This window comes from Phaethon lepturus, unplaced genomic scaffold, assembly GCF_000687285.1.
Source record: "Phaethon lepturus isolate BGI_N335 unplaced genomic scaffold, ASM68728v1 scaffold416, whole genome shotgun sequence".
Classification (NCBI taxonomy): domain Eukaryota; kingdom Metazoa; phylum Chordata; class Aves; order Phaethontiformes; family Phaethontidae; genus Phaethon; species Phaethon lepturus.
Window position 1 is genome coordinate 22,151 of NW_010545354.1, and position 12,463 is coordinate 34,613.

General features: G+C 39.5%; 1 protein-coding gene across 1 annotated transcript in view; it reads right to left on the reverse strand.

Annotated features, from left to right (window-relative positions):
- Positions 1-12,463, reverse strand: part of USP54 (ubiquitin specific peptidase 54) — a 51,425-nt gene that overhangs the window by 11,025 nt on the left and 27,937 nt on the right. Inside the window, exons 10-16 of the mRNA XM_010288910.1 lie at positions 10,770-10,940; positions 6,551-6,682; positions 5,883-6,263; positions 4,181-4,415; positions 3,227-3,366; positions 2,016-2,189; positions 38-157 (exon numbers count right to left, since the gene is read on the reverse strand). Coding sequence (XP_010287212.1) covers positions 38-157; positions 2,016-2,189; positions 3,227-3,366; positions 4,181-4,415; positions 5,883-6,263; positions 6,551-6,682; positions 10,770-10,940 — 1,353 coding nt within the window. The remainder of the gene's footprint in view (positions 1-37; positions 158-2,015; positions 2,190-3,226; positions 3,367-4,180; positions 4,416-5,882; positions 6,264-6,550; positions 6,683-10,769; positions 10,941-12,463) is intronic.

Genomic DNA, 12,463 nt, shown 5'->3' on the forward strand with positions numbered 1-12,463 from the left:
CAAAAGCGCAATAGCTCAGGCGGTTAGAGTTACTTACATATAGCTTCGTTACAGAGAGCCAAAGCTGCAGCACAATCCCCCTTCTGCTCCTGATTCAGCGACTCTTCAAAGATTGAGTCTGCCTCCTGCATCGACTTCTCAAAGCCATCACTCCTCCCTGCAATGGGCAGCACCCTTCATTTTGGTTTCATTCATTGCAGAACCCTCACTTACCCTCATCCCATTCGTGATTGCCAAATTCTTCCACATATGGAGTCTCGCAGAGGCTGCACATATCCCAGGCCGTACCACCTAACCTTCCCCAAGCAGAAGTAAAACTGAGCACCCTGATATGCTTGACATTCACACAGTAAAACAACGTGAACCTGATTTTTTCCTCAAACGTTGTTTACTTGAGAGAGTTGTACTGACATATTTTCAGTAGTCTAAATCAGTACAAAAAGATGGTCTAGACATATCACAGAGTCAGTTCAGATTGCTTCGGTCAAGTTGATCTAAATTTAGACTTAAATCTAAACCAAAATATATCCGTAAAATAAATGTAGCGGGTCAGGGCTTTCCTCGTCCCCTGCCAAAAATCATCTGCCTCTTTTCAGATATCCAATTACTTCTATACAAAATGGAAACAAACTGCAACAACTGAGATGTCTGGGGAACAGAAACTCAGGCTTGAGTGTGAGTGTAAATGCCTGCATGAAATACTTCTAAAAATGTGTGTTCAGTGCATACACTTAACTGCTGGAAGAGACATATGGAATATGAAAACCCACCAGTCTTGCAGCTTTAGGAGGAAAAACATGTGCAAGAAGCCGAGAAGAAAGGGACAATGGTCAAGAATTCTTTTTGCAACAATTTAGAAAAGTGTTGGAGAAGAGAATCATAAATCATACTTGGACACAAAAGAGAAAGATGAAACACTGTGTCCTGGCATCACAACATCCAGTTCTGAGAGGAGGAAATGCCAAAACCATCTGGTCTCACCTATTAGGCATTATGCAAGTTATGCACCAAAATGTACACATTCAAATGGGGCAGGGGAAAACAGAAAATAAAACTTGACTTTTTGTTTTGTTGAGGGGTGGGGTTTTTTAATAGAATGCCTCTGCCATTGTGGCAGAAAATATGAGTATCTTCACTGGCCAACAAAAAGTTATGTTTTCGCAACTTGCATAATGGATGCTATGGCCTGGCCTGTTCCCCAACACCCTCGTGCACAGATGCAAACACATACTATAAACCCCGAAGAACTCACATGAAAAGCAAGTACTGCAGAGAGAAGAAAGTTGTTAGAGCAGCCAGTTAATCAAGCGGCACATACAGTTTCAAAATCAAGGCCAGTATACTAAAGTTAGCTTTCTTTGCATGAATTTAGCAGTTTACTTGAGGGGAAAATGAGTCACAAGTGTTCTGGAGTTCTGTGTACAAGCAAGCCTTCCAGGCAGTCAAGCAGTCTGCTAATGTTAAGCCACCGTACTTGTTCCCACCCCTGTGCTGTGGCTGCATAGCTGGGCAGGGGAAAGAGCGGAAAGTACAAGGGCAGGAACAAGCAGAATTGCTTAGGGCAGTGATGCTACCAGAAACGAAACAGTGGCCTAAATGGACAAGCTATGCTGTGGGTGGACCTGAGGCATCTGAAAGGTACAAACATCCCTGCTCATTCCAAGATGTTGGTTGAAGCCTTGTAGCAAAATCTAGGTATTGATACTAGTAAGTGTAGTAAGTTTTTTACTAGTAAGTGTAGTAAGTTTATCACCACATAAAAATGGAAAGGTGCAAATATATTAAAGCCACCTCTGCATTACTTTGTTGTCTCATTTAAGGAGGAGTTTGGTCAAAATGCCAAACAAGGTGGGGTTTTTTTGTGTCCTACAGGTTTGAAATCAATGGTTTTTCACTAACTGAAGGTAGAAAATTGTAATGGAGGGTGAAGAGAGAGACTTACAGTAAGAAATTAAGTTCAAAAAACTTCAGCACTACCATCTTGCAAAATGTATATTTTGCGTTCAGAAAGTTACCCTGATTCTGAAGTTCATCTAGATCCATGAACCTGCTGGGACGGGGATTAAAGCCCATTGCTGCCTCCATTTCCTTTTCTCTTTTTCTACGTAGTTCTTGTTCATGCGCTCTCCTTGCCACCTCCTCTTGCAATTCATCCAGTTCACTCTTTAAAGGGACAAACATGTCCCCACCTTCAAAAAAACAAACAAAACAAAACCATTTTTTGATAGTAAAATCTCTTAAAGTAACCCTTCAAAGACAAAGACATATTAATGGAGAATACAATTAACATAAATAACAGGCTGACCGAGCAAAGATAACAGAATTTCAGATTACAAATTTTGCGTTAAGTTTTACTTTTAAAACCCTGCCCAAGCCATTCGGTTTCCAATTGCCTTCTCCATGTCTGTGACTGGCAGAAATGCTGCAGTATTGCTTCAAGCTCCCCCGCAGCACAGCCCATCCCTGGATTCACTGACCCAAGAAACAGCAAATGGAACAGAAGGAATCATTGGAAGAGATAACCGTACACTGATGCTGAAATCTTGAGGCTTCTTACTGTGCTTATACTTTGTAAATAATGCTATGTCAAATTAGCCAGATCATTAACCTTAGTAAGTAAAATGGATTCCAACTGAGATTTTCATGTAACTGCAAAAGCAGATGAAAAGGGAAGAAAATGAAGCACATCAATATCCTATTCAACACAGCAGAAATCAGTCATCATTCTCACTTCAACGATGACCTGTATTCAGATTCAAGAAGTGTCTCCTCTCCTCCCTTCTCCCTTCCCCAGATATTCTCTGGAATGAAGTACTTGCTCAGAAGGATACACAATCTGAATGCATATCTGCAGAAAAGCTCAGCCTTAGCCCAAATGTCAATATCCACTCTCATTTCTGACAATTTTGAATTTTGGATAGCAGTATGAGCTGCTTTTCAGGACTTGTCAATCCTACTAAGTTACGGGAAAGAACAGGAAAAATAGCTTTTCTTCATCAGTTAAGTCAATACGCAAAAAAGATGCCAGAGCAACATGATCAAAGGAATATTCCAACAAGGCTTTTTGCAACACCCTTGGGTAAATCTTGTAAAACAATGTTATGTTCTACAATGTTTCTCTTCCCTTTCCACAATTTCACACTGAAGATAAAAATCCAGAAAGTAAAGAACAACTCCAATACAATTTAGCTTGCAAAACCACTGCTACTGAGGAAGTATATCTTACCATTTCCAATGTTGTGTGGGCTGTTTGCCCAGCTCCCAACTGATGAAGTAGACTCCACTTCCAAGATGCTGCTACTGTGAGATTTTGGGATGTTACGCCAGGCAGGAACCAATCCACCTGCTCGTTTCATATGAGCATCCCTCCAAGAAGAGAGTAATTAGAGTTTACCATTTTATTAATATCTTCAGGAGAAATTGTATCTACCTTTTTTTTATCATCACAAATATTTACTCGCATTTTAATTTAATAATAAAAAAACTACCATAAGAAAATCTTGTGAGAAATAGGGGAGGAGAAAGTTAACAAGAGGGAGGACAATAATGCTAATCACCTCCATAAGAGTATGCAATACATATTAAAACTGTGATCTCACAGCTGTTCTCAACAGATTATTACAGCTGAAAATCTACTATTCTGGCCACAAACAGTCTCAGTTTCCAATTGCCTGAAGGTTTCTAAGCCAAGGAGAGAAACACACTGTGCTGCCTATTTATTTTTGCATATAAATATTGCACGCGTATAACCAAGACTATTGGGTTCTCATTTTGTACAAGGCTTCTATCAAGCAATGGCTTAACTGAAACAAAAAGGTCTATGAGCTTGTCAAAGGACAAGTGGCAAGTTTGATGTTTTAGTTGAGTTTTTAAATCATAGACTAAGGATATGACTATTTCAGGTGCATCATTTTAGTCAACACTTCTCGTTCACCTGAAGCCCATTTCTTTTCCTTCTCACTAGCAGTAAGCTATCAATATATAGACCAGAAGAGGAATCAAACTCACTCCGATTCCTATTTCCCTTCTATTTCTCCTCTGCCCCAATAAACCTGTATTACAAGTTAGGAGTGCCATTTTGCATTTAAAAAAAAACCCAAACACTCTACACCATTATGTAACTACAAAAAAAGAAATCAAGACTTCAATAACTCAAAAAATGAAGTTTGTTGAAATCTACCTGTGGGTGCTTGAGCTTTCAGATAAGGGCATGTCCAGACTAACTGGGCTGTTGCTGTTGCGTTCACTGCTTTCATAGCCAGACTCCATCCTCTGTATTAGATGAGGATGTTGATCCACCATATGATGCTGGGTGCCCCGGCCTAGTACACCACGCTTGTATCTGACATTTGACTGCCTTGATCTTGTTTCTTGAACAACATGGTCCTTTACCTCATTCTCAGTAAGCTCTTTACCTGTCAAGACAAAAGCAGCAACTAAACCATTTATACATATGTTAGCTTCTCAATCATGCTTAAACCAGAAGCGCTGCCTTTAATTTAATGTAAAGCTAGCGGTATTAAGCAGAAAAAAAATCCCAAATATTTTTACAGCATTCCTAGTAGTATTAAGCAATAATCTATTCAACAAATTTATTTTTTCATCTCTCCCCTTTAGTATAACTTACCATATTCCTCCCTTAAGTAACAATCAAGTCTGGAAAGAAAATTGCTTCCTCCACATAACAATTTGTATTTGTACAAGACCATTTTAGAATTTACCCAACTGTATTTCCAGTTTATATTTGTTACTGTACTCTGTCATATCTACTTCAGATGTTGCACTTCTTACACTGTTTGTTTTGCCACTTATGATTTGATTAGGTTTATGTAACATTAGTTCAGAGGACAGGAAAACTTTTTTTTTTAAATTCTTCCTTACTGATTTCACTGTATATTCCCACTTGCCTCTTCTTTGCTCCCCTCACCTCCTTCCCTGGAGCTGTGTTCTCTTCTCCCTTCATCCTCCTTATTTATATTTCTTTATGCTTCCCAATTCTTTTCAACCTTTAGCTCCTTCTAGTTTGCATCATCTGTCTCCTCCCTCCTCTCCAGGCCCACAAATTTCTGCAACACTAACCACAACTCCACTGCCAGTCACACAAACCTCTGTCTTTCAAGCACTCTGAGATGAGAGCACAGCAGCTCCAAAAACGTAACAGCATAAAACCCAGGAACTGGTAAACTGCTCACCCTTTACAGTTTCAGGAGTACCCTCCTCTTGATAGGAGTAAAATAACTATTACACTCATTTGCAGACTGGGGAAAGGGAAGCGGGGGGCTGAGGCAACAAAAAATATCCAAAGTTGTAAAACAACAGATTTTTTTTTTTTTTTTTTTAATCTTTAAAAACAGCAAAGCTGAGGACAAAGTCTCTACGTACAGGTTACGTAACTGCTATAGCGTAAAATGATCTCAGATAAATCATCACTGGCTGCCAGGCTCTTATCCTTACAACAAGAACTCAGCAGTGATACACAAGGTACTCACTGCACCACAGAGGTACTCACTGCACCACAGTCTGAGCCATCATACAAAAATACCATGATGAGCCAGAGAAAAAAAACAGACTAATACAAAAGGCCGTTCCAGGGGATGAACTTCCAAATAATTAGCAGTCTAACCCTGTGTCCATTCAAGCAGTGCAGACGGTAATGTTTCCCTTATTACTTCCTTACATGTGAAATTTAGCACACAGAAAGCAAACAGAAGTATCATACATGCAACATGAATACCCACAAAGAAACTAGCCTTCAAGGACACGCTCACCACTAACGTAAATGCCATGTTCAAAACTTCACTTTCCTACTTCAATAAAACTGGATAGTGGAGGATTAAAAACTCCACACGTGCTGAAATAAATCTTTCTTCTCAAACTCTTACCTGCCTCTTCAGAGAAGGGGCTAAGCTGAGTATAGCCACAATGTTTCCTCTTGTCTTTAGTGAAGATGCTATCTATATTCAGAGACTCTCTTTTGGGTCTCCATGTTGGCCGGTACCTGCTAGATGAACTGGATTTAGACTCGCTACTGGTACTCTCCACTTCCCAGTCTCTAGAGTGTACAGGCAGGCTTTTTGAGGGTCTTGTTTCTGCCTGATCCACACTACTCCCTCCACGAGGGGAATTCTGGATGGTTTGAGAAATCTGCTGTGGTCTGCTGTGGATCATATTGCTCACTGTCTCTTTAAATTCCTTCAGCCTGCTGGTGCTGCTGGATGGTTTGGGGGCAGTTCTCGGGGCTTGTTTCTCCTTCAAGGTTTCTCCTGCAGTTTAGAGAGACAGAAAAAGCAACAAAAATAACTTCAGATTAAACTAGCAGCCCTACTTGTGGTATCTTCATGCAGACTTTGAAAAGTAAAAAGCAAAAAAAAAACCAAAACCAACAAAAAAACACCCAGCACCCCCCAAACAGAAACAAAAAAAAGCAAAGACAAGCTAAATACAGACAAAGACGTAAAAAACAAGGAGGAAAAAGCAGGTACGTACTGGGGATCTTGAAAACAGCAGCAGAAAGAGATATAGATAACTGAAATAAAGTAACATCTCTTGCCTTCACTATGGTATCCTGATGACTGAGTCTCATCTCCTTTTCGCCGAGGCCGGCTAGAACTCCTCTTGCGGTCTGCCAGTGAGCCCTTTTTGGAAACAGGCTTCTGATTGCACTCACTGTCAGTCAGGTGCCCTGGAAAGACAGAAGAACACAGTAGAGATGACAAGAGCCTTTGGACCGAGTGTTCTGTGCGCTAAGAGCAGCAGGGCTCTCCTGTTCCTTAGGAGCTGCAGACACTCCAATGCTAACGGACAAGTTTTTGTACACAAAAGTTTTTGGCTTTGTCTTGGGGAAAGGAGGGTGCTCCATTTTTAAAGGTCGTAAAAGAGCAGTACAAGCCCTCCAAGGACTCTGGTTAATGAGAGATCATCCACAGGGAGAGGAAAAAGTTGACTCTGCCTTGTCTTCTAATAGTTTAAGGACATCACTTTCTCGCTGTCCAAATAATTTTTTGGTTTTAATGGCCATGAACATGAGACTCCTGAGGACAGCTTGCTTGACATTACTCTGCTGAATGAAGGCTCAAGCATATGAACAAGTTACCATGTAACAATTACTGCACATCATCAGCTGCTCTGCACTAACTATCCATCTGCTCTCTCTTTGCCTGTAGCAAATACTAAGTAATCTGAGTTAGCTTAGTCTACGGGGAAGAAGCCTCAGTTGGCTCTCAAGGGCTACGCCAGCTAATTCACATCTGCCACAAGCTAAGAGCATACACACAAACCATCAACATGGAACAGCTGACACAACAACGTTCCCTTACTACAGCTCATGTTTCCGAGTGCTAATATTGTCTCTTACACACAATTTATTCCCCATTTCCTCACATCAAATGTGAATTAAGAAAAGGCAACACAGAAAACTTGTGATGTCAAATACTCTGAATTTCATGGTTCTCACACATTCACAGTCCTAAACCTGCAAGCACAAACACACGCATGGCTTTACTCACGTGAGTAGTCCCAAGCAGGGATGCAGGATAAGAAGGGAATTTATGAATAAGCTACAAAAACTTTTCTCTAGCCTCCATATCACCAACTTTCACCTTGCATAGGTTGATAGGAAAGGAAAATCCCTACTACCCAGTAGTGAATTAACAGCTCTCAGACTACATAGCTGGCTGTTCTGACCCTTCCCCGTTCTCCAGAAATTAACAAAAAAACCAACATTTAAAGCAGATTTTACGCATAAAATTGTATCTTCAACAGTTGGAAAAAATAATTCACTTCAACTGCAATTGCTACAAAGACACTACAATAAATGAGTAGGAAGGAATCCAAACAACAAAAAGCAAGCTAAACAAGACTCACATTTCTATTGATTTGCAAAGTGGGGAGTGATTTTGTAGCCACATTATTTAGAAACAAGCAGATTATATGAAAGAAAACAAAGGAAGTAAAAGAAATGGTGGCAGGGAAGGTAGAAGTTGTGCAGCATTTAAGTGACTGATCATGAGTCAGTGCTTTGGGAGAATTTTTTCTTCCTTCACAGCATGGACGGTCACACATCTTTTAGGGGCTGAAAGAACAGTATTATCTTATATCTTGTAGTGGCTCCCCTCAAGATAGAACAGGCTTATGTTTCACTTCAGAGCATACAACTTCCGTAGTTAAACATTTTACCCCCCAAAGTTCTTTCAACCCAATAGGGAGTGCTTGTTTAGCATCCTTCAAGTACTGTAACAGAAACTATTTAAAGCTATTTAGTGCTACTGGAGCCAGCTTATGGTCTGCATAGACTAATTACAGCCCAACTTAGCCTTGTAGAATGAAGGCTGGTAGCTTTGCATAAATATTTTCTTCTCCTTTCATGAATTGCCAATTTTGTCCTATTGTCACTGGACATTTAATAGCCATGGAGGAGCTGCCAAGAATCAAAAGTTTGCAGGACACAGGCTTTGCTGTCTTTACCTGGACACAGGCTTTGTTGTCTACCTGGACCTTCGGGAACTAAATTCAACATAACGCATGAATATAGGCATTACAATCCCAAGAATGTTATGTAACATTTTACACTCATTTTTTTTAATTCACTAAAATAACAAGCCAGGATTTCTCTCTGAGTGAGCAATCATATGCTTAAAAAGTGCCCCTTGCTGAATATATCACTTAAATACCTCATCCTCAAGGGGTCGGATGGCTTCATAAGCAAACAGTGATATTCAAAGGAAAAGTCTGGGTTTGTAGGGGTTGTGTGCATGTCTAAGAATATGTTAGACAAAAGAATGAAATAAAACAGGTTAAGAGAGAATGCCCCTTACTCCCTCCCACTGAAATCTCAGTTGCACGAGTAGGGAAGCCAGAATACGCACAGTTTTCTCAGCAGCACAAGTTGGTAGGAGCAAGAGAGGGCTTATGCAGCCACTCTTCATAACCCCATTCTGAAGTACCCGGGTGCCTGAGGTCATACAACCCAATGGTGGTCCTTCCCCAGAGGACGATGTGGGATAGGGTCCGTAATTTTCTGGGCTGGAGTAGTGGGTAAATGGCCATTAATGAAGAATCCTGCTCTTGCCCAGAACAATTCAGTTGACAGGTCAATGTGGATGGCTTCTTTACAGCCCCACCCATCAGCATTTGATGATCGCGCAGTTGTATGAGTTGGCAGACTGACTTTTTTGGAAACGTTCTGGGTAGGAAAAACATGAGGGAAATGCCCAGACAGGTGACTAGATAAGGGGACAGACTGACTATAGCTAAGGCTGAATCGGGGAAGATGAGGACAACTGAATTTAGGGGGTGAAACAGGCTAAACTGAAGGGAATAACACAGGATAGAATCAGTAGGAGAAGAAAGAAAAAGAAAAGGAGAAAGTCACTAAAAATGACAGAACAAAAGGTTACACGCTGAACCTCATGCTTACATGTTTGCAACCATCCCCCTACCCTCCCTTTTCTGCTAACTTCCGCATAGGAAGTTTTGCATGGAGGAACCAAATCCAATAAACTCTATGTCACTTTTGCAGACTATATAAACAATATTCCACTAGAATTTTCAATTTTGTCTTCTTTGTACTCTGAAGATCAAAAAAAATTTTGTTTCCTCATCACTCAAATTCTGCTCCACCTTTCCCTTCTTTCTCACACTACATAGGACTATGACTGGAACCTAGTGTTAAGTATTTGCTAAAACATTAAAAGTACTGTTGGGCTATCTAAAACCATGTATTACAGTTACTTAGATCTCTGATGAAGGATGAGAAAGTACTGAAGGAAACCTACTTGTAATACTTTTTCTGGATTTTCATGTGAAAAATATTTGTACCATAGATTGTTTCAAATGAAACAAAGACACATATATCATCACAATACAAGAGAACAACTATTTTGAAACTAAAAGGACAATGTGGTATGATAGCTGTTGACACTCTGGTACAACAAACAGTTGCTGATTCAACTGTTCTTGAAAGCCTACGTAAGGCACAATAAAGTAATTTTTCAAACAGACTTAGCAGATCATATTTCTGATGCTTGAGAAGTCTGACCTTAACTCATGCACTACTTTGTCAGAAGTGATGTTGGAAGTTAGTACTGTATGCAGAAACAGGCTGACTAGGGTCACTGGGCATGAATAATAGAGGTCTAAGCCTTCAGACTTCCAGTTAACCTCATTTCAGCTAAGGAGTGTTAAGGCAGATTGTTTAGCTGCCCGAATGAACATGTATACAGATCGTCTTCTCATTGCAGATTCTCACTTAACTTGCTTCCACGGCACAGGCAGGAAGTCACCTTATGCTCCTCCCTGGTCAGTAAATGCTACCAACACCCACTTACATAGAAAGTCTTTAGTGCTCAAGTATGGCAGATTCTGGTGATGAAAGCGCCTTTCCCAGACAGCTGCAACTCCTGTAATGAAGTAACTCCCTGTAGGTGAGTTAAGTAGCACATGCAACACTTATCAAACCATACAATGGCACTGTACAGACTCCAACTTACAGTATTATATAACAAAGAAAGCAGATGGATTGTACATAACAGAAAACATGTCTGTAAATGTTTGTTGGCTTTTGTAGACTTGTATCTAGCCAGATGAAACATTTAAAATTCTGCTTATTTTTTGTGAATGCCACTGGTTCACTACAAACCAAAAACATTTAGGACATTAAATACTGTTCAGTATTCTGCTATAGGCTGTATATATAGAGATTTTTCACTGGAATACACTGCAGTCACCACATTTAATGACAATGATCATACAGATATAATGGTATCTGCTACCTGTGTCCCTGCTGCTTTGTGAAGCTGCATCATTCTCCACATTGTAGATGACCGTTCCCTGCGAGTCAGAGGAGAAGTGACTGACCACAGACTCATGGTGTGCCTGTTTGTAAGGATAACTGTCTGTAGAGGAATCTGTCCTTGTATCACTCGAGATGGAAGGTTCTCTCCCTAGGGAAGGAAGCGATGTCAAATTTCAAACTTTTTAGGCTATTATAAACATCAGGAAAGGCTAAAAAAAGAAAACAGGAATGGAACAGAGGAAACTACACAAAAGTTCACAGAAAAACAGAGTACCAAACATACAAACTCAGGATGCTAAAGCTTATGGGAAAGGTCCTCTCCTTTAGAAGTGGGAAGAAAGTGTCATGCCTTCTGCTAACCTTTATTTCTTTCTCTCGGGTAACTCCAAATTTTCCAAATCCTTTTATTTTGCAAAATTAAACTACGTCCACTGGACTGAAAGTACACATTAGTACAACACTGGAAGTTTTTTTTATTAAATTTTGACACTGTCAAGTGTAATTAAAATATGAAATATATTCAGGGGAATATATTGCTTCAGGGGAAGCAAAGTTAAAAAATTAGTCAAGTACAAAATATTAGTAAGGTAACAAGGGCATCAAAAGTTATACTTAACACATTTCATCTATTATGAATCAAAAGATTATCCAGTAATTCTTTATACTGAAATTGTATTATCTAAAGCAAACTGCTCCTTCTTAAGCAGCTAGCATTGGTCCACTGCACAAGTGGGATACTGAAAAGGATGAAGCATCATGATTCAACTTCAGTACAGTAATTCCTAAACTCATTAAAAGAGAAGAAAAAGACAACCTTCTCCCACCACTTTCAGTACAGAAAATTACAAGTCTGAACAGTTTGAAAACTGTTAACAGTTTTATATATGTGATGTATACACTCCTGAATATACAGGATATTAATTTTGAACTCATTCCTCATTGGAGAAATTAACAAAAAAGAAACTAAAGAAGGAAATAATTCTAACATTTAATTGCAAACACTCAGCCTGAGGGCATTTCATGTTTTCAGTGCCAGCAAATGTAGTTGCTGGTGTAGTTGATGTTCTATTAAAGGATGCCTAACAACTTCTGAAATCAGAAACCTCTCCCCACCTTCCAGCTGGTTAAAAATCTTACTCATCTAAAGAAATATAGAATACAGCTGTTAACAGAGATGACAGTCACAGAAAGAAAGGTGAATGTAGGCAACAGGAATCAGTGCTGTGGAATTGAGACAATATAATTTGTAAACTGAAGTCTTTATTCAACAGAAAATCAAAAACATTAAGAAGTTGTTTGCACTTGCTTCACAACATTTCATACCAGCACCTTTGACAGTCTTTCCTCCGTCATTTGTAGTATCAGATCTTGATGTGATTAGATGCATTTATCAGATTCCTTTGACAAAAGTTCAGGTACAATATTGTGATTAACAACTTAGGAATAAGCAATTTCTATTAATTTCTAATTTATGGGTTGTGGATATCTGATAATGCTGAGGAATCCAGAAGCAGCTGTAATTAGACTTAGTGATGGACAAAAAGGCCATTCTGAAATAAGTATGTTAGGGTAGAAAACTCTGGATATCAACACGGCTAGAAAATAATCCACTCCTATTTGACAGGAAAATGTGTAGGATATGATTTCTCCTGGAACTTCAACCCACAGTAT